Raw genomic sequence first — 23,694 nt, forward strand, 5'->3', positions numbered from 1 at the left:
ACAAACTTGTGATGGATTACTTTTGTGCTGTAAGAAATAATGAGCAGGATGGTTTCAGAAAAACCTGGGAAGACATATTTGAACTGATGCAAAAATGAAATGAGAACAACCAGGAGAACATTGTACACAATAATAGCAATATTGTGCAATGATCAGTTGTGAATGACTTAGCTATTCTCAGCAATATGATGATCTAAGACAATTATGAAGCACTTATGACGAAAAATGCTATCTACCACCAGAGAAAGAATTGATGGAATCTGAATACAGATCTAAGCATATTTGTTTTTTACTTTATTTTTCTCGGTGGTTTTTTTTGGTCTGTTTTCTTTTGCAACATGGTTAATATAAAAACATGTTTTACAGACTTCACATGTAAAATTGATACCAAATTGCTTGCCTCTTTTAGGGAAGAAGAGGAGAGGGAGGAAAAGAATTTGTGGGTCAATTTTTTTTAAAAAGCAAATTAAAAAAATTTTACATGTAAAGTAAAATGTTAAAAAGAATAGTTACTACATAGAGACCAATATCGCTAATGAATATCAAATTTAAAATAGTGAATAAAACATTATCAAGGAAATTGTAACAATATATTTAAAAATTATACACCATGACAAATTTGGACTTTTACGAGGAATACAAGGATGTCTCAATGGTAGGGAAAGATTTAACATAACAGACCATGTTGAAAACAAAAAGCAATTGGAAATCACTTGAATGTATCAATAAATGTAGGAAGATATACACTATTGCTAAATACATGTCAGCAATCTTTAAAAAAAGGTAATAGAAACATATTCTTGACAGAGATGATTATTAATAACCAATGATTTGGGGAGATCCAGAGTTCCCCCTTTTCTTATAGCCCTCATTTCAAAGTTCAGCCTTTTGAAGGACATTGCTGATTATGAGATACAATTAACTCTCCTCAATCTTGGTCAGATCCCATCCAATCTACTATTCAGGTTTCGGTGAGCATAAATTCTTTGCATAGATTGCCCAAGGCTGAATAACTTAGATATAATCAAAGTTCCTTAGAATAGGTCCAGCCCCTCATCACAATATTCATTCTCTCCTTAATTGTTAACCAATCAGAGTTGACTGTCATCCTCAGGAATACCCCTTTTCCAAGAGCATATAAACCTTGAGTCTGCTGCCATGATTATCTTTGGCATGCGAGAGTGCCACTGACCATTTATTAATATGCTAGCATTATTAATAGAATGACTAATTGCTCAGAATTTATGCCTCTCACACTTTTTAGACATCACTTGTCCAAAGATCCTGAGTTTGAATGTCAATTCCCTTATCCTCTCAAATCCTGGAAAGCTTTATCATTTCTATTTATTGATCTAACAACAGCAACAGTAACAATGACAAAGCACATAATGATGCCATGACAGACATATAATGGAATTGGCATGTGCTTTTATCTATTCCCACCTTTTTATATGCGATCCAGTCAAAAACCCGGTCAATGTCGGTGGCCTGGATCACTTCTTGGGATACTGGGTGTGAACTGGCCAGGCCATCAAGTAGCATCACTTCATGGAGCACATCAGTCAGAAATCTCTGTTTTTCCTGCAAATACAGTAAAAGGGGTAATATCATGGGTAACATGTAATTATATACATTATGTTCACAACAACACAAAAATAATGTGAATCACTCAGAAATGACAAGGGGTATCAGCTTCTGAAGGTGAATATCAACTTTTGCCAAGACCCAATAAAGGAAATCAGTGTATGAGAGGAAGCAAAATTGGTGTGCAAGAGTTGGTTCTGAGTAAACAAACAGTAAAATCCAGCTGAAATGAAATTTCAAAATTTGGTAACTCAGCTTATAACAAAGGTAAATAAAATGCCTGGTTTGCATCAGTGCCCTGCAACGTTAGGACTGAAGTGTCAGTCTTAAAGTTGAAGGTAAGTCTGCTGTCATCACTCTGGCCTAATTTAAGCAGCTTCAATCCTGTTTATGCCACACACATATACACAAATATGCATATTTTCTGGAAGAATTTCACAGGACTGAAAATTGTAATAACTATGAAATATGTTAAATTAAAAAGTGATATCTCTACACATGCATATGTATAGAAAACAATAAGTACTTAGTAAGATGACTTACTCTGTGTTGTGAAGATGTCAAAACAGATGGAAATTTTGTAAATGGTTTCTATTTCATATACTGTTTTAAAATATTTTCATTTCTCTCTATATTTAAAATGTGTTGTGACATTTGATATGTTCTTGGCGGTGCTTGGCACACAGGAAGCACTTAAATGTATTTCCATTCATTCATGTTCTACATATGTTTTAAAATGTTCTTTATGTTTAAAAAGAAAAGATGACTAAGGAAATTTTCCTTAGGAACAGGCTGAGTTTTAGCAGCAATGCTCCTAACTGCTGTCCTGGTCAATTTTATCAAGATCTTCACTAAGAGAAAAAAAGATATAAGAATCAGGTTAAACAAAAAGTGGAAATAAGGATGACAAGAGAAAGCTCATTTCCTTCATATTTTCAGTCTGCTTTTAATTGGACAGAAAAAAAAATCACAGGTCAAGAGGTATACATTCCTGTGAGTTCATTTTGAGAAGAATGTGTGGGACAAAGGGAGTCTCCCGCTCTCTTGGTTGGGTGAAAACTGCCCCTAATTAATATGATAAATATTACAGATATGAAGCTAGAGCCCAAGTTACTCAGTCATGCCTAGCTCACTGGAGTAAAGCCTCTAGGCTTTGAGTCTACAAGATAAGTGCAGCAAGGATGCTGACTCAGGAGTAAATTTTGTTGGCACGCTTAGTGAGAGGAGGCAGAGAGCTGGTCATCATTCTTATTCCTCAATTGGCTGCTGATCCTGGGCTAGTACCCAGAATGATTTGGGCAGTCCATCTTGCAAGGCAGGATGCTGCTGACTGTGTTCTGTGGAGAGACAGGACTCCGATGGGGTGGGAGAAGGCAGATGCCTGGGAGGAGAAGGGCTGAGTGCAAGGCCATTAAAGGAGTGTGAGGCACAGACCTGTGTCCAACAGATTGGCACCCTGGGGCCAAGCCACAGTTGTTCATGCTAGTTTTATGCCTCTATCAAATATTGGATAAGGAAAAAACAGTAATTGAGAAGTAAAGTGACAAAAGAAAAGCAAAGTTAAGTAGCACATAGAGTAAGTAAGATACCTTCAAAGTGACTCGATTTTTGTTATTTTATTATTTTTGAGGGGGGAAGGCAGGCAACTGGGGTTAACTGACTTGCCCAAGGTCACAGAGCTAGTAAGTGTATCAATCCACATTTGAACTCAGGTCCTCCTGATTCCAGGGCTGGTGCTCTACTCATTGTGTCACCTAGCTGCCCAGATTTTTGTTACTTTAAGCTATATTCAAAGGGGTATTCTATTAGATTTGTGGTTATCAGGTGGAGGACAACTTCTGGGCCTATGTTTCACTGGTATAATGAATCCCTGGCTGAGGAAACTCCCTCCCTCAATGCAGGACAATACTTTCTCTGCAACTTATAAGTATGGAGAGTGGGCCACTGAGACGGAGAGAAATGATTAACTAGAAGCAAGGCTTGAACCCAGGTCTTCACGGCTGCAAAGGCAATTTTATGTCCACTATGCCATATGGCCTTTCCATTGTCTACATACTAATTGAAAATGTCAATTCTACGTTCTAATAAAGAGCTTATATTTTTATCTCTTGACTATACTTCTGTCTCTGTCTCTGTATATATCTGTCTTTGTCTCTCTGTCTCTCTCTGACTGTCTCTCCATCTCTTTATGACTGTCTCTGTATCTTTGACTGTCTCTGTGTCTGTCTGTTTCTCTGTTTCTGTCACTTCGTTTCTGTCTCTCTCTCTCTCTTTCTCTGGCTCCATTTCTCTCTGTTTCTGCATCTGTCTGTCTGTCTTTCTGTCTCTGCCTCTCTCAGTCTCTCACTCTGTCTCTCTGTGTCTCTCTATCTCTCTGTCTTTCTCTCTCTCTCTCTGTTAGCAGTCTGTCATATACACACACATGCATTATATATACATACACACATACATATGTATGTGTGTATATATATATTCATGTATATGTATATGTATATGTATATATAAAGACAGACTGCTAACCTGTGCTTCCCTAAAGGAAACAATTATTAATGGCTACACTCAGTTACTGACCAGCACCAGGGTAGTTGTTCAGCATCTCAGAAAGCAAGCCTTAGCAATTCAAAATACTTTAATAATATTCAAATAATTCAAACTTACACTGTGTAATAGTAACAATACTTCTTCAAACAAAACCCCATCATCATATTTGAATAAGGATAGCCCAACCTTTACTAAAGCCCTACCCCTACCTTGATTTTTTATCTTTCTGTGGGCATAAGTCTGAGCTCTTGCAGGATATACCAGGGAGGGCACAAGCTCTAGAAGGTCCTAACAAGCTGGAAAGATTTTGCACATGGGCCTGGAGACAGGCTACATTCTTGTTGTCCGAGGACCAGCTAAGGGAATCAGCTAAGCTCACCATCATGCTAAACTCATCAGCCAGCTGGCTGCAGAGTAATGAATTTTTCGGCCGTGGTAGCTCTCAAAGACCATCTACTAAATTTTCAAGGGGTTGTGATCCACACTGGTGGCAAGGAGATACCCATGCTGAAGAAATCACAGATTCTTAAAGTACTAAAGTCAAAATAGCAAAAAGGGCCAAGTTCAAAAACAAAAGCCAGCCTCAGCACTGCCCTCTTTAAGTTCCCCCCCAAAAGATTAGACAAACCAAACCTTATTTTTTTAATGGTGGATATCACCTTTAGACCCGAATTTAGAGACAAAAAATAAACACTTTAAAATTCAAAGACAAAAAAAGGAATTGTGAATTTTCAGTATGTATATAAAGCTCATGAATTTTGGAGAAAGTACACTAATGGTACTTTACAACTGAGTAAGAAGGGAATATTAAATGTCTAGCTATACTTCATCTTCTCCTATGATCATTTTTTCTATATGAAAAATCAATTTAAGATTTGTTTGTTAAATAGTAGATTAAGTGACATAAGTGAAGATTTATAGGTACATTCACAGTGTATTTTGGAATTTCAGTGATCAAACTAAAATACAAATTGTCTTAAACTACTTTAATATTTGTCAAAAATAAAACACTCATATATATCACAAATCACCTCCATCTATCTTTGTTCCTTGATATAAATGTTGTAAAACATTAATTTAGGAGTATCAGCTCCCTTGATATATTTTAAATGATATCAGCTGAATTTTAGGTATAGAATATTTATGCCTCAAATCATCATACTCATAAGAGACTTGAAATGCTGAGTGTTCCCTGAGCAAACCAGTCTTTGCCTAAGAAATTCAGTGAATTGCAAAATATTTAGGATATTTAAACCATTAGGAAAAAGATACAGCTTGCCCATTGTTTTCTCCATTTGGAGAGAAAGATAATTGGGTAATTGGGAAAACAAGTTTATGCCCATAAAGAGATTAAGAGGGTAAAGGCCTAGAAGAAGAATATTCACAAAGGTCCAGAAGAGAAGATTCCTTAAACTAAAGAGGAAAAAGAAAAATTCTAGCCAGAGGCAAATGCAGTTTAATAGAACCAAAGAGAGCTCCAGAGATATACTATACTAATATTTAATAAACACTATCTCTGTAAAATGGGAAATAATCTTCCAAAATCCACCAATGTCTAAACAGGGACCTCACCAACAGCAACAACGCATCAATAAAATTCCTATTGCATACATTACAAAGCTCACAAAAGAAGATGAAAAATATAACCAAGAACGAACACAGACTAACAGAATCTCAGCATTAGGAGGGATCCCAGGGACCACCCATGTACTTCATGACTAAATAAGAGTCTCATTTAAAATCTACCCCCACTTCCCACCCCAACTATGATCCTTCAGCCCTTATTTGAAGACTTTGGGGGTAGAAAGTTGGGAGAAGAAAGGGTGGATCTACCAATTCCTGAAGCAACCTGTTCTACTTCGATGTAGTTTTAATTGTTAGTAGGAGGATTTTATTTAAATAAATCTGCTTTCTACAACTATTACTCATCAGAACATCAATCAGATTCTTAAAAATGTCAAAAAGTCCTTATGGCAGGTAGGTAGATGATAGACAGATGGATAGATTGATATGTTAGATATTTAGAAAGAAAGGAGAAAGAAACGAGTATTTATACAGTATCTACTATGTACCAGTAAGTTTCTGAGGCTACCTTTGACCCCAGGTTTTCCTGACTCCAGCATGAGTAGCTGTGCAACCATGGGCAAGTAACTTAATCTCTGTCAGCCTCAGTTACCCCAACTGCAATATGAGTATCATAACAGCACCTGCTTCCCAGAGTTGTTGCGAGGATCAAGTGAGATCACACTTATAAAGTTCTTGAAGAGATTCAGGAAAGATTAATGTAGAGAGAAGAAGCATTTGAGGTGAGCTTTGAAGGAAACAGTTCATTCTAGGAGGTGGAAGGAGTAAAATTTAGACAAGGGGGACAGCCAATTGCATAGAAGTGATCAACTGAGGAGTGAAAACAAAGCCTCAGGTATATAGTAGCTGCTTATACATATCCACTGATACCCTTACATTATGATCCAGCAAAGGAGACCAACAAGTAGTCAGTAATATAAGCGGAGAATCAGAAAAGAACAGTTTCATAAATGTCCAAGTAGAAGAGAATACACAGGAGGAGACAGCAGTCAATAGTGTCAAATAATATGAAGAAATAGATAAGGATGAGGATGGAGAAAAAGGCCATTGGGTACTGTCACTTTCAGTAAAGTAGTGAAACAGGAAGCGTGATGACAATCAGTTTAGAAATGAATGGGAATTAAGGAAATGGAGGTGACAAGAGTAGATAGCATTTTCCCCCTAGTTTACCATGAAAGGGAGAACACCTATTGGATTTTAGCCAGATAAAATAGCAGGGTTAAAAATTCTTGAAGGATGGGAGAGATCTAGGCATACTTGTAGACAGCAGGGAAGTCACTAAGTGGAAGTATAATTGTAGGAAGCCAGTAGATAAAGAGAGATTGAAGTTTAGAGAGAGAAGTGATTAGAAGGCAAACTCTCAGAAGAGACAGGAGGGAAAAAGTATCAAAGACACAAGTTACAGGGATTAGTGTTGGCAAAGGGCCATCTCTTCCGAGATTAGAACAAAGAGGAAAAAATGTGGAATGACGTTAAGGCAATTTGAGGTAGAGGAAATAAAGTTAGATACAAAAAGTGGGGCCAGAATTTGGACAATACCACAGGCGATATGAACTGGAATGGCATGACAAAAGAAGTATTTTAGGGAAATTAATCTAGCAACACTGGGCAAGATGGTTTTGAGTTTCAAAGACTGACAGTAAGGACACACTATTACAGCAAACTGTGTGTGATGAGTATTTGTATTAAGGAGGGTGTTGGCAGTAAGAAAAGTGAGAAAAGTTGACTGTGAGAGTGCATCTGGGGAAGAGTCAATAGGTATTAGGGGATTTTATCCACCTGGTAGTTGAAGGGAAATAAGAATTAAAGATCGCTCCAAGGTTTCTAGCCTGGTGCACTACTAAACAGTATGCTTACAGAAGTGGAGAAGCAGAAAAGGAGAGCTGCTTTTGAGGACAAGCTAAAGCACTCACTTTGAGATCTGCTAAATTAGAAGTAATGGTAGAGCATCTAAGAAGAAATGAGCTACAGCCAGTTAGAAATAGAGGACAGATAAAATGTCAGGGACAGAAATATTCAGTACTTCAATAATGGTTTGCATCAGAACCTAAGGAACAAATCATAAAATTATAAAATATTAGATTTGGAAGGGAACTCAGAAATTCATAGGCTGATAGATTTAGAGCTAGAAGGGACTTAAATAATTAAGTCTAATCCCTTCATTTTACAGATGGATAAACTGAGGCACAGAATGGTTTAGTAAGGAACACGTTAGGGTCACATAGCAAGTAAGTGTCTGAGGTCAACTAGTTGAATCTGTTTCTAAACAAAACTTCCCTCTACAACACTCTCTAACAAGTTTTAGAGAGAGAACACCTGTGGCAGCTCACTTTCACCTTTGGATAGCTTTAATTGTTGAAAAATCATTATTATATCGAACCAAAACTACTCCTCTACAACATCCATCCATTGTCGGTAGTTCTACCCTTTGGGACCAATGCCTCACTCACATGCCAACTCAAACAAAAGTTGAAGGCAGCTTCCTCCTTCCCCTCTTCAGCATCACAGATTTCCATTGTAAATGTCCAAGATGTTTGCATTTAATGGAGCATATGAGAGAATTGAACATGTTCCCTTAGTTCTCCAGCACAGATGGAAGACCCGCTTTGGAGGATCCACTGGAATACATGGACAAGTAACGTACAGACCAGGAAGGTGGAGAAAATGTTGCATGCCACGCCAACAAAAATGGCACAACAACAACAAAAAGGCAGCACAGTGGAATGAGTAGATGAAATTCTGGTCTTGGAGATGGGAAAACTTGGGTCCAAATCCCTCCTCTAGCATGTGTTAGCATGTGACTGTGAACCAATCATTTAACCTTTTTGAAGCTCAATGTCCTTACCTGTACAATAGAGTAATAAAGCCCATATGACCAACCTCAAAGAGGTAGAAGAGAGACTATCTTGGTGTAGTGTGTGGAGAGCAGTCCTCAAAGCCAGAAGACTTTGATTCAAGTCCTGTCTCTAACACATACAAGCTAAATGATCCTGAGCAAATCACATAAGCTCTCAGTGACCCAGGCAACTTTCTGAGAAGGTGCCAACCTGCACTGTTATTAGTTTCTTCATTTTAGAGTTCTCCGTGTCAGTGAAATCACAAGTCTTATCCCTATCCTTATACCATGTACCTAAAAGACTGTTGTGAAGACCAAAATTAGATAACGTATACAAAGAATTTTGCAAACTAGTAAGTACTATGTAAATACGAGTTGGTCAGTATTTTTAATGGGACAATGTTTAATATAAAGGATCAGTCAATGAGCATGTATTAAGCATCTACTATGTGGCAAGCATTGTAAGAAAATTACATTCCTGTGTCGCACAAACAAAAAGAGAGGGAAATGTTCTCAAAAGGTTGAGTGAAAGTATTTTTGAAGATAAATTACAAAAATAAAAGAGAAAAGTACAATAAATATTGCAACTACATCAATTGGAGGATGGGGAAGAGAAGCAAAAGCATGTTCTACAGAGAGTCTGTGGGAGTAACTTCTCTCCCCCCACTCCATCCTGTTCACAACCACTCTGATCCCAATGGACTCCTAAAGGCTCAACAGAAACAGACCAAGTGGATCCATGACCTCTCCTCCCTTAGCTTCCATTGTCCAGTTCTCAAATGCTGGATGCTGGATGCCCTTTTTTGGCAGGATATTGATCCCTCTCCATTCAAGTCTCCACCAGAAATAACCTGTTCCATTTTAATGCTTCAGTCCATCAGTCTTTTCAAACAGTTGTCAGTAGGGGATATGGCCCATCACACTACTTGGATAAACAAGAAATCACAAAATGTAATGCTTGCAGCAAGATGCTGGACCACAGAGTTAATGTGATAGCAAGTTGTACATAAGACTGAGCACTGTTCCTTAAGCTGCACCTGCCCTGAGTATCTGACCTGCTCCTATACCATCTGGGCCTCCCCTGCAAATTGTTTCCATCTGACCTAAGACTTTGTCCTCCATCCTGTTACTGCCCCCAATATCAGAGTCTTTCCATCTACTCCACTGCTGAAATCACCTATAAGCATTGTGTCCACTAATTAGAATGTGAGCTCCTTAAGAGCAGGGATTATCTTGTTTGTCTATTGTACTCTCGGTGCTTAGCACAGTGTTTTGCACAGAGTACATAATAAATGCCTTTTAATTCCATTCAAAAAAGAGGATTTTATCATGGCATCTTAGTATTAGAACTAAAAGGGATATCAGAGGTCATCTAACCTAACCTCCTCATTTTGCAAATGAGATTAACTCAATAGTTTGTACAAGCAGGCAATATTATAATAAATCCACAATTAGCTGCTTTACTAGGTGCAAAGAATGTGTATGTGTGTATGGGGATGAGGTGGGAAATTATAAAGAAATACACCAGTTTGTGATCAAGTAAGGGAAGTTTATGACCTAGTTCTGGGGTCCTTAATCTTGTTGTGTCACAGACCCCTTTGAAAAGTGGTGAAGTCTATGCACATTTCTCAGAATATTGTTTTTAAATGCACAAAATAAATTAGAGTTCAAAGGAAATTAATTATATATAATTATACACACAGAGATATATATATGTATATATACATATATGTATGTGTATATATATATACATAAAATTACCAAAACTTTTTTAAAATAAGTTTAAGTGTCCCTGGTTAAGAACCACTAGTGTAGTTGAGGTGGCAGGCAAATAGATAGAGAGATGCACACATACACACATATAAACATATATATGAATATGTAAACAAGAGCTGAAAAATAGATAATTAGGTCTCAAATAAATGGTATGCTACTTATTACTTCTTACTATAGATATTGTAGACAGATAAATGGTTATTCCATTCCCCTTCCCCTTTAAATTAATTTTGGATCAAGTGTTCAAAAACATTAAGCCCTCCAAATTTCCTGAGTTGCCATGGCCAAAAATATCTACAACCTGAGGATCACTTTTGTAGGTTAATCTTTACAAGATAGTTAGGGAGACACACACCCACAAGGTCCATTTCTAGTCCCACACTTGGTGACTTACTAGAATGGTTCAAGTCCTAGGAAAGGATGTGTGATCTTTCCAAAAGCTTTCCATAATCCATTGTCACCTACATGTCTCCAACAAGGCATAAAAATAAGTTCAAGTGATAATATTGTATTGCTGTTTCAATGTCCTTTGAGTATGTGGTTTGCCCATTAGTTTGCCCTTAAACTTCATGTGTGTACAGACACACAGGAAAAAATACAGTTGGTTTCGCTGTTTTGTTTTGTTTGTATCGAATAATACATTAAACAGTCAACTGTAAAACCCAAATTGAAATTTAGGTCAGAGTCTGACAGTAAGCACATTTACCATTCTGGGGTTCTATATAACCCATACAATAGGAACATTCATACTACGTATTGCATATCATGATTCCTCTTGAGTATCAACAACATATGTTATCTACTGCTAAGCCAAAATTCCATAAGCACGCCATAACCAGTCTATTTGTTTTAGAACAGCTAAATTTGGTTTCTATAGGAACATCTTGGGTGATTTTCAATCAGCTCACTGATTACTCAAAATAACCCTCAACACACATTCTCATGAGCTGGTATACTTTAAACATTGGACAAACAGTGGAAAAAACTGGGTTACATGACATCATTGATTGAAACAGCACCATTCACCACCTTCCTGTTCTCTCATCTCACTGATAGTATCCAAGTGAATTATGGCATGTCTCATATTATCTAAGGAGTGACATATCCAGGTAAAAATACTGAGATATAATCGCTTAGTTTATTGTGCTACCTATGTTCACCTGCATCTTTGCTTCCTTATTGAAGGATATAATCCTAAAGGCATAACAACATTGATCTGGCAAAGCGGTATCACCGATTAGTTGTTATACTTTTCATCAGCTGTTGCAATCCCTGGTCTTATGGAAGAAACATAAAAATGCTTCAAATATCATCAGCCACAGTTAATAATGACCAAGAACAGGTTGGCTAATTACTTAACTTGTTCTTGATCTGGCAGTCCCAGTAACACTAGGAACCACCACCATATATCATGTTGTCTTATCACATGTCGTTTAGTTTTATTTCCTCCCAAAGCATTCTTAGACGTATTTCCTCCTACTTTCTTCCAACTACCAGTCAATCTGTTTATACTATTTTTGAAATCTCAACTTCCTTTCCAATTCCCTGAAATTATTCTTAATGTAGACACAAATTAAGCTATAATGATCTTCAATAACCTTTGGTTATTTCTTAATCATTAGACAATAGGATCACAGATTTAGTCCTTGGAACTCTTAGGATCTTATGGTCATAGAGGTCATCTGGTCCAACCCAATCATTATACTGATAAGGAAACTAAGATCCACAGGGACTCATCCAAATTTGCTTAGGTATAGATGGCATAGTTAGCTTTCAAACAGATTCTCTAAATCTAGACATGGCATTTTCCCCTATGCTTGCTCTTTAACCTGATTATAGGTCTTCACTTCTCTCATTTAAAGTTCCTCAGACTTTCTTATGAAAGATGCCCTGCACCTCTTTATATCTTCATCCTAAGCACATTTCTCATTAAGCATCTGTCCATAGTAGTCTTAAATCTCCACAAGGCAACCAATCCTTCCTCCCATGTGTCCATTAGCCTGTAAGGTCCTCAAAATGGTAAGATTCCTATACTTCATTTGAGCCACCATTACTCCACTCAGCCCTTTTCATCTTCAATTCTCTATCATGTATTGATAAGACATTTAATCAAATCAAATGTCCTTACGAAAGTCAAATTCTTCTCGTAGTTGCACAGAGATTTCATACTTTACTCTGTCATGGAGAGCACCAAGATATATTTCAGAAATAAATAATGCTGATTAAGAAACACTTCATAGAACCACAGAATGTAAACTTTAGAAGGGGTTTCAGAAGTCATTTAAGGCAAAATGGGGCTGAAACTTGAAACTCACATTAATTTGTCTACATATGTTAGCTCATAATCTGGAAGCCGAGGAAAGAAAGTAAAAAAAAAACCGAGTCCTTTGTTTTATAGCTGGCTGTGCTACTGACTTACCCTCAGCAAATAATCTGACCCTCTTCAATTTTTACAAAAAAAAAATTGACTGAAAGAAGAAAAATCAAGTCTTCCTTATGTTTGTTTATTTTAATGGGCAAGAAACAGCCAGGTGACTCAGCAGAGAGAACAATGGATCTGGAGCCAGGAACACCTGAGATCCATTCTAGCCTCAGACACTCACTAGCTGTGTGTCATTGGGCAAGCCACTTAACCTTTGCCTCAGTTTCCCATCTGTAACATGGGAATAATAATAGCACCTACCTCCCAGGGTTGTTGTGAAGATTAGATATTTGGGAAAAAAGGTCTTAGCAGAACACCTGGCACATGTTAATTATTATCATTATTCTCATCTTAAGAGCATCAGCAGGGAACAGTATATGGAAGGCTAGCCTTGGAATCAGGAAGATTTGGGTTCAAATCCTGTCTTTGACACATATTAACATTGTGTCTCTGGGTAACCCAAACCTTCCAGGTAACTCCCTAAGACTATATGTTTCAGAAAATAGTCTGATCTACATTGGTGGAAGGAGTTTCTTAAATCAATCATGCAACAAGCATTTATTTAGTGTGTGCCAGGCACTATGCTAAGAAAATTTAAAAAAAAACACTAGTCCTTACCCTCAAGGAAGTCATGTTCTAGTGGGAAAGACAAAGCATAAATAAATAGAATAATTTATACTATATAACAAAAATTAATTAGATCAGAGGTCAATTTATTAGATAAAATTTAGCTGACCAAAATATTGCTCATTCTCTAAGCAACAAATCAAACCCCCTAACAAAGAAACTGGGGTCGTTTCATTTTAGAGGTGCAATACCACCTGAATGACATTCCACAAGGAAAGACTAGCAAGTTGTTAGATTTTTTAAAAAAATATAGTTCTTCCCTATTTGAGATGCAGTATAGTGCAACAGAGAAGGAATTTGAATTGGAGGGCTGGAATTTAAATCTTTCTCTGTCATTTATTACGAATAGTTCTTGGACAAGCCACTTTCTGGACCTCAGTTTTCTCTTACCATATAAAATGAGGAAGTTTTCAACAAGATGAAGTCTAAAGTTCCTTCTAGCTCTAAAGTCTCTCAGATCATCAGATAACATAAAAATACAAAATATATTAAAAATATAAAACCAACAGTTATAAAACCACTATACAATGATTTCACATATATATATGTATACACATATACATATACATCATACATATATATGCCTATGTATGTATATGAATGCATGTATGTGTATATATATATATACCCTCTACTATACAAAATGACAAACCAAAACAGAATTGGGACTTGAAGTTTTAGTCAATGAGTAATGTACGAAGATATTCAAGGATCATTTATGAACAGGCTCAGTTTATCCTGTCAAAGCGCTACATAAAATAAATTTCTCTTAAGTGAATTCTTTTTGCCCATTAATTTTCCTTAGGGAATTGAATATGCTGTGGAAACATTTTTGATACCTAAATATAAAATAATTACACTTAGGAATGAAACAACCATTTTTTTTAGAATACACGTTTAAAGAAAAAGAATATAACTTTCAAATTAAACATGAACAATAGCATTGTCAATAATGATAGTGTCAAAACTCAAAGCAAGGAACAAAATAATTGAGCCATTCTTATACTAAAGAAGATAAATAATTATATGTGTAAGAAAGCAAGCAGATAATTTGTCATCAAAAGCCTTTGGTGAATTCATAGAGTTTTGAAAAATCAATCTATATCTATTTATAGATATAAATAAGCAAAAATGTGCATGTATGCACATACATCTATATGTTTAAATATGTATATGCATATATGTGTATGCATGTATATATTGTGTATATTTATATGTGTCACTTATATGTATACACATGTGCATGGACAGACACACATGGTACAGTAGATAGAGTGTGGGGTTTCCAGTTAGTATGACCTGAATTCAACTCCAGCCTCAAACACTTTACTAGCAGTGTGACCTTGAGCAAATCACTTAACCTCTTGACCTCAGTTTCTTCATTTGTAAAATGGTTATGATAATAATACTTACTTTCCAGGGTTGTTTATCATTTTGCTTTATCATTTCCAAGGCTCAAAGGAGATAGTGTATGCAAAGTGCTTTGCCAACATTAAAAGAACCTTAAATAAATGCTAGCTATTATTATTCATTATTAGGTACAAAGTGGTCTGAAGCTCATTTTATTATTTAATTATTAAGAGTCTGTGTGACCTAGTGAATAGAAAGTTGGGATCTGGGACACATGGGTTCAAATCCTGGCTCTGACGCATCCTATGATGCTGGGCACCTAACCTCTCAGGGCCCCAGGCAATTCAAATCTCTTCAATTGCGAGTTACAAAGCATTTGGTATATGACCCATAATAAATTACTAAAAGGGAAATTTGGAGTTTTTAAGATATATTGTTAACCATTTTGAGGCTGATTGCTACTATGTTCTTTTCTTCCAGAAAATATTCACTTGGGTGACACTTCAAGAAATTAAATACTGGGTTGAATTAGCTTTGAGTCTGAGCCAGCATGGTATTCTTGTAATCTTACTAGTGAATATTACTGAAGGGCAAAATTAATGCATCACCAAGAACTCCAATTGTATTAATCAACTCCCATGGCCTGACTGGAGCATGGTGTTTAATAAATGCGGTTGATTATTCTTTTTATGGAAAAACAACTGCTAAAGTTCAATTGAGCAAAGCTCTTCAATGGGTTCAGCTTCCTTAATATTTTAGGTCCAAGGTTGTAAGGGCAAGCAAAGTGGGACTTTTTACTGCTTTTTTTTTTCTTTTAGAGTGTTTCTCAGCACCAAGGCAATCAAGTGCCTTTATTTGCAGGAAGGCCCACACCCTTTTGCTAATTAGGTCACAAGAGGTGTGAAGCCCTCAAGAAGTGTGAAGCCCTCTGACCCTTTAGAAGTGTATATATACTCCAAGGTTAGCATTTTGTTTGGGGCTCACTCATTGGAAGAGCATTGGTGTGGAGACTCTGGGTAGCCATTAAGGAGCCTCCTCACTTTGAAAACACAGATGTTGGTGCCTCTCTCTCTGGTAACTATGTATATATAGCTTTGGTCAGATAGCTAGAAGCCTGTCTGTTGATTTATGCTATCTTCTCTGTTTATATTTTCTCCATTTGTAACTTCTGTTTGTATTTGATCTGAAGTTCAGGGTGCTGACTTTTTCCCCTGAATGATATATGTATGTCTAATTAAAGTGATATTGTAAACCCCTTATAGTTGCTTTCCTTAGAAAAACAAATCAAAGAACCTGTGCTAACAGCCTTCCTGTATTTCTGGGGTTGTTGGTGTTACACCTCCATGGCAGCTGCTAGCGGCATTGTTGTTACAAAGTTCCAAAGTCATTCTTTCATTTTTTTAACTTTACCACTTGAATATCATGGCCTCCTTAACAGATAATCTCTGATTAAATAACATTTTAATACCATCTTACAAGTCCCTTGGGATGAGAGAAAGTAATATTACCCAGACATAAGGACTGTAATGACAACACCTTCTTCATAAATGGAGGTTGGATCCATGGTCAAATGAGTCAAATAGACGTCTCATCAACTTCTGTTAGGGATGGACGCTAGAGTGTGATTTCACTGACACAGGGAACTATGAGAGGAAGAAAATTCTTTCATTCAATTCTTTACCTTTCCTGCAATTTATAGTCATAGAGAAATGACACTAAGAGGTTAAGAGACTTGCCCAAGGTGATGTAGCCAGGGTATGTCAGAAACAGGTCTTGAATGCAGGGTCCCCTGGGATCTAAAGCCAGATCTCTATGTACTATATTACACTGCTTCTCTAACATACATTAACAATGACAAGATTTGTTATGATTTCTTTGGTTGGCTACTCTATTCTCAGTTTCCTGGCTTGTTATTATGCACATCAAAAGGTCTTTGTAGTGATTATTACTAGATATTTGCCAATATATGCTGTAGGAGGTAGTAGATATATCATCCAAGCCTGGTATTATGGACAATATATCATGATAGGGATTGCCACTCTCAATCTTTGTATCATTAGCTACTACCAGGCAAATGCATATATAAGTATTGCCGTCTAATTACAATATATGTGGCTTCATTGCATTGATATTTAAAATATTTTTAAACTTAATTTGCTGTTAATACATTAGCAACTGAATAGCTAAATTGAAAAAGTCACAGATTTTTACAAGAACAGAAAAAATGGCAAGCAGGATCATCTTGTGGAAGATTCTTCTAAGGGGTTAAGTTTTTAGTACACTTAAAAACTTAGAGACAAAAGATAAATGGACATCCCATTGGGAATAAAATGTTTCTGCAGAGGACTGTGTATGGGTTCGGATGGTGTCAAGGCCTTTCCCTCTGCATATCCTTAAGAATCTCAAAATAAACCGATAAATTGGCAGTATTAGACATTTTGCAAGAGAAGAAAATTCTCACTGAACCTTGAGCTTAACATCAATGCAAGGGCAACCTGTCTCACATTTTCCAAAACTGCAGAACAAATTAACCCATTTCATTCTGTATTAAATAAAAGACACTTCCAAGGCAAAATATTCCCCAAATGCCAAATAACACAACAGAAATGCACTTAAAATAACACTGAAATCAAGGAATTAATTAAGAAATATTAAACTTTTGAGATTTTTCGAATTCTAGGGTCCTATACCACTCTTTAGTTCATGTCACCTGATCTCCACCTCCTGGCTTCCATGGCTTCCTTCAAGTCTGAGCTAAAGTTTCACCTTATGCAAGAAGCCTCTCCCGTCCCACTCTTATCCTAGTTTCTTCCCTCTCAGATGATCTCTTATTTATTCTGTATAAATCCTGGTTGTACATAGTTGTTTGCATGTTGTCTTTCCCATTAGACTGGGAACTCCTTGAGGGAAGGGACTACTTTTTTGTTTTGTTTTGTTTTGCTTTGCTTTGCTTTTTATCCCTAGCATTGAGCAGGCACTTAATAAATGCTAGCTGACTTCAACAAACATTTAATAAGTCTCCATGATAATTGGAATTTAATAACTACTTTCAGTTAGAATGAGTCATTCCCAACAGTAAGAAAAAATTGGTTTTTATTTCCCTTTCCTATGCTAATTTACTTAAAAGATACTTTTATATAAAAGTTTATGTCTTGTAGTTTTTCCTTTTGCATTTGCTAATACTATTGATGTAAAGTCCTTAAACAAATAGGCAATCTTAAGAATTGCATCATGATACAAATTTGCTTTTTATCCTTCACTGTGGAAAGTATGTTCTTACACATTCATTTGTTGTTGTTGTTGTTGTTGTTATGGAATCATTACAGTTGTGTCTCACTCTTCATGATCCCATTTATTTTGGTTGGGTTTTTTTGGCAAAAGTACTGGAGTGGCTTGCCATTTCCTTTTCCAGCTCCTTTTACAGTTGGGGAAATACACAAACAGCACTAAGTGAGGTGCCCAAAGTCATACTACTAATGTCTGAGGCCAAATTTAAACTCAGGTCTTTCTGACTTCAGGCCTGGTGCTCTATCCACTAGGCTACCTAGTTATCCATTACGTATTTTGTTATACTGAAGTATTTAAAGGAACTAACATTGATCAATGATCAGTTAATGAGGACAGTGTGCCTCTAGTGACATTCTGTTCTTTACCTATGATCAAGTGGTTGGTGTCCTCCAGAGAATGCTAGCATATCAAAAAGAAAGTTTAGAAAAATCCATACAACAGTCAGTTTGGGGAAAGAGAAAAGAAAGAAGTGCATACTGACATTACTAGGGTCAATGACTATTTCTTTAAGGTATTAGCATATCCTAACAACACTGTCCCATCGATTCAATGAAATAGGCCTTCTGATAGAGAACAGAGGCACCACCCACAAATTAACGAATATCTGTGTCCACTACCTAGTTCATGGACGTTAGCCATAATAAACTAACACATCCATTTAGAAACAACTTTTCTATGTGGGCATACATATTCCTTTCATATTTCATAATATTTATGAGCTGTGGAGCTCTGCACTGAATATTTTCCCCAAAATTAGAGTAAAATATTGAAAAACAGATGAGATTTAAATGCTTACCCAGCAGTCAAATTTGTTACTGGATCTGCTTCTTATACCACATTAATCAAATATATTACAGCATTCCTGAATCATGAGCCATGATATCAAAGAATCTACATTCTTTCAAGACATTCTCCATTTTGGGGTAGAAGATACACAGAGGCAGATTTGGGCTTGAGGTAAGGAAAACTTTCCTATTAGAACCACGAATAAGTGAAGCGCTTTGGGAGATGGGAAAGGAAGAAACATTTATGAAGCACCTACTATTTGCCAGACACTATACTTAGCACTTCATGTAGATCATCTTATTTGATTCCCACAGGAAATAATGAGTTTCCCTTCACTGAAAATTTTCAAGCAAAAGTTGAGTTTTAGAAGGGACTTTCTGATCCAGTAGGGTTTGGATTAGAAGGCTTCTATGGAACTTTATAATTCAGATCCCAAGATTCTGTGATTCCTTGAAATGCTGGCATAGGCAAACCTTTACAGAACTCAAAATCCTAGTTGACCTTTATCATGTGTAGCCAAATAAACGAATTAGAAGTTGGCAAACACACATCTTCCTTACTCTTCTCCCTCTTCCTTGCTAGAACTCAATCTCTTTAAGAACCAGCACTGCTTTTGTCTTAATTTAGAAGAATTAAATAAGATCTATTTCCATGAACATTGGCAAAATAACCACCTCAACTAAGAAAATACCATATGCAGAGATCCTTTAAAAATTTTCAGTGTCTTTCTCAACTTTTAAAATAAAAATTTTTAAGAAGTTTAAAAGTCTCTGATCATTTTATTGAGATGCTTGTTACATTTTAAGAGTTCATTTCAGTTAGAGCACATTAAAAATATACGGAGTCTAATAGCACAACTCATTTTTACTATTTTAGTCTTGCCAGCGAGATAGGCAATTGAGAACATTTGTCAAGGTTTGAGGCAATGCATTTTGAGATGGTCCAAGTATTTAGCATAATGAAGTTTAGTTTAATGATTCCCCATTAATAGTTATCTTTATGCCCAGGTATATGTTCTCACAAAGGATTTCAAAGGAAGCTGCTAGTGTGCAGAAATTCTTCAATGCTCCCTGCACGGCATGCCAAAATTGCTTGCACTGTTTGCTGTTGAAGCTCAGTAGCTTTCGAGTTCACTTAATGTAAGACAGTCCCCATGTTTACTGAGCGTATTTACTGTAGAACTCCATTATCTTGCTGCTACTCAGTGGCAAGGGTAATACCCACATTAGAGACTTTGCCTGTTATGGCAAGATAATAATAACAATAGCTGACATTTATAGATTACTTTAAAGTTTCCAAAGTACTTCACGTACATTATCTCATTTAAGCCACACGGCAATCCTGTGAGGCAGGTACCACTGGGATTACAATCCCCCACTTTACAGAAATGAAACTGAGGCTCAAAGAATGAGTTGCCCATGGTCCCACGGCTAGTGTTGAACTCTGCCTTCCTGACTCCCAACTCCAGCACTCCATCCACTGTACCACTATAAAGCACAATGGATTCAGAAGGATATGACCTGACCCATACTTTTGCCAAATCAAATTACTCGATAATAGAAATTTACAACATATCATTTTCTTATAAGGGGACGATAGAGGTGCATTTTATTGAATGTGACCAAGGCTGTTAAAACATCATAAATAAGTGCTGTCTTTTTCTGAGAGAAAAACAAAGGATTTAATGTAACTGTGCGACTGCCATCGGTAACCGACGGTATCTTGACCTCTCCAATAAAGTTGTCACCAAAGCCAACTCTGATAAAATAAAGGCAAACAAAAAAGCCATTCACCCCATGAAATGTACTCTTAGCCCTGAACGTGTGGAACCGTGAAAGCAGGTGACACTTGTATGTGATGAGTGAAATACATTCTTTTCTTTGATTGTTGTATAAGGTTGCCTCTCCTGCAATGAAGTTCATCTCGTCGGTATAGATAGAAATCGATTTCATGTGATCAAATCTAGATTCGAAGGCCACCGAACTGATTTGGTGATATCTGTACACAACTGGTAGAGAGAGAAGCTAGAAGACTATGTCATGCCTGATTTGGACATGTTCAAGGCACACACAGATCTTTGGGAGAAATTGCTTTCTAGCTTCATTATTATACTTCATATTTGAAGAATACATTTTTTTCCTCTTCAAAGAGCTTTCACATACAGTATCTAAACTGAACACATCTAGGTGGCTATCAAGGAGCAGGCCTACTACAGAAGACCTGAGTTCAAATCTGGCCTCAGACACTTAGCTGTGTGACCCTTAATGTCTTCCTGATTCAGTTTCCTCGTCTGTAAAGTGGGGATAGTAATAGCACTTTCCTCCCAGGATTGCTGTAAGATGAAATGAGATAATACTTGTAAAGCGCTAAGCACACTGCTTTATGAATGTTACCTATCGTTGGTATTATTGGGGCAGCGAAATGACTCAGTGCGTAGAGATCCGGGCCTAGAATCAGGAAGAGTTCAAATCTGGCCTCAGACACTTACTGGCTGTGAGACCCTGGGCACGCCGCTTAACTCTGTTTGCCTCAGTTTCCTCATCTGTAAAATAAGCTGGAGAAGGAGATAGCAAACCATTCCAATATCTTTACCAACAAAATCACAAGAAGGGTCAAGAAGAGTTGGACACAAGTGAAAATGACTTAAACAACAACAAAATTGTTATCCTTATTATGTTTAGCAACGTGCCTAGCATGTTGTAGGTACTATAAAATGTTAGCTATTACTATTATTGCTATAATTATTACACATAGCTATATACATGCTTATTCTCTTCCTTTCCTCTCCATCAGAACCCCAATAAATTAGTAGAAAAACAGAGTAATTTCCCTTGTTAGTGAGGTTTCTTGTGTGTGCTTTGGGCAGAAGAGGGGCTGGTTTTTTCTTTTTCTTTTCTTCAGTCCAGATCTGTGATTTCATCACTGTTAAAAATTTCCGGTATGGAAACTCTCTCCATTAATGCAGTTTGGTAACTTAAGATCTAAAACAATTGCCTCGGTCACTGAGAGACTGAATAAATTACCCATGGTTACACAGCTAATGTGGGTCAGAGAGAGGACATTAACATGAGTCTTCTTAACTCTGAGGCCAAGTGCCTAATTATCAGACCGCACTCCCTTCTTTCCCCTACAATGCACAGGTGGAAAAACTGAGTCAGACACATTACATGACTTATCTACAGTAATACAGCAAGTCAGGGACTGACCAGGGAAGTAAACCCAATCTCTACATTTTATGTCTAATGCTTCCCCCCCCCATACAATGAGGCCTCTATACTCTTGTCTACAGCAAAGCAGAATTGAAAAGAAAAAGGTAAAAAAAGGTAAGGGATCTATAAACTCAAGAAACTATATTGCTGCAAGGTCAGCAAGCTGATAATGGAACAAGAGAATCCAGGTGATCTCGGGTCTAGGTTTATTTACTATTAACCAGCTGTATAACCTTGGGTAATCACTCACCCTCTGTAAGCCTAAATTTCCTTATTGGCAAAATAGAGATAATAATACCTTTACTGCCCAGCTCACATAGTTGTTATGAAGAAAGGGATTTGTGAGCCTTACACTGTCATCTCTGAGATTCCTTCCAGATCCAAAGTACTATGTTTTTACTTTCTCGCTTGAATATCAAATGAGGTAATGTATATAAAACTAAGCATTATATAAATGTCAACTATTATTCCACTCAATACTAGTAAAATTTTGACCAAGCCACTCCCTCTTCAGGACCTCAGTTTCCACTGTGAACTAGATGACCTATAAAGGTCCTTTCCTATGATTCTATGTAAATGTAAATTACGAGTTGAGACCTCAATTTTGTCATCTAGAGAATGAGCAGATTGGCCTAAACCCTTCCAGGTTTAAGATTCTGATTCTACATCTAATGACAAAAGTTAACATTTCTGTATCAAAAACTGTTGACACCTTGGGAATATAGTGTTTTATTGGTTATGGAGCCAAAGTAGGAGAAGGTGTTAGCATTGAATAGGACAAGAACTTCATCAATACTTTGCAATTTAGGGGCTCCTGCTGGACCTGGAGTCAGGAAGACTCATCTTCCTGAGTTCAAATCTGGCCCTATTTGGCTCATCTATAAAATGAGCTGGAGAAGGAAATGGCAAACCACTCCAGTATCTCTGCCAAGAAACCCCAAATGGGGTCATGAAGAATTGGACACGACTGAAACACAACTGAACAAACAGCAACAACCACCACAACTCTAAGGCAGAATTAAATAGGCAGAGTGTCCAGAACATTGAAATTATATTCAAGTTCTATAAACTAGGATATTGGAGAACCATGAAGTCACAATTTTTAAAATCAGAAGTAGAAGAGGTCACCTCTCTGAACCGCACATTCCAGTCACTAGTCTATGTTCTGATAATGCTATTTGGGGCTCTGCTGTAGTGAGGGCTAAACAATTCTATCTGGAGGAACTTCCTGTCCACATTACATGGGTATGGATTACTCCTGACACAGAAGTCACTCTCATTCTTCCTTCCAAACTATTCCTCATGCTGTTTTGCTGATACATTATGAAAAATTCTGCTTGTGTATCCTAAGCATCACTCCATGCCCTGTTTGTTTCAAGTTGGCTGACATGTTCCAGTAATTTATTTTCCATGGAGAAAGCAAAAAAAAATGAGATACATAGGAAGCAACTTTCTTAGGGTACTTTCTGATTGTTTTATGTCACCAAAAAGCAAAATCAGAGGTTAGGAAAACCAGGCAACTCTGGACATTATTAAAAATAACACCATCATTAACAACCAAAAAACATTAAAAGGCTGCTATGTTCTAGCTACTGTGCTACATCCCAGGTAACACAGAAAAATTGAAATAGTCCTTCCCCCAAGGAACTTATATTCTAGCCAAGAGATATAGCATTTGCATATATATATAT

At 36.9% G+C, this 23,694-nt stretch overlaps 1 protein-coding gene across 1 annotated transcript in view; it reads right to left on the bottom strand.

Annotated features, from left to right (window-relative positions):
• TRHDE (thyrotropin releasing hormone degrading enzyme) overlaps window positions 1-23,694 on the bottom strand; it is a 245,548-nt gene that overhangs the window by 215,943 nt on the left and 5,911 nt on the right. Inside the window, exon 3 of the mRNA XM_036758545.1 lies at window positions 1,444-1,581. Within this exon, the coding sequence (XP_036614440.1) occupies window positions 1,444-1,581 (138 nt within the window). The remainder of the gene's footprint in view (window positions 1-1,443; window positions 1,582-23,694) is intronic.

The sequence above is a fragment of the Trichosurus vulpecula genome, chromosome 5, assembly GCF_011100635.1.
Source record: "Trichosurus vulpecula isolate mTriVul1 chromosome 5, mTriVul1.pri, whole genome shotgun sequence".
NCBI lineage: Eukaryota > Metazoa > Chordata > Mammalia > Diprotodontia > Phalangeridae > Trichosurus > Trichosurus vulpecula.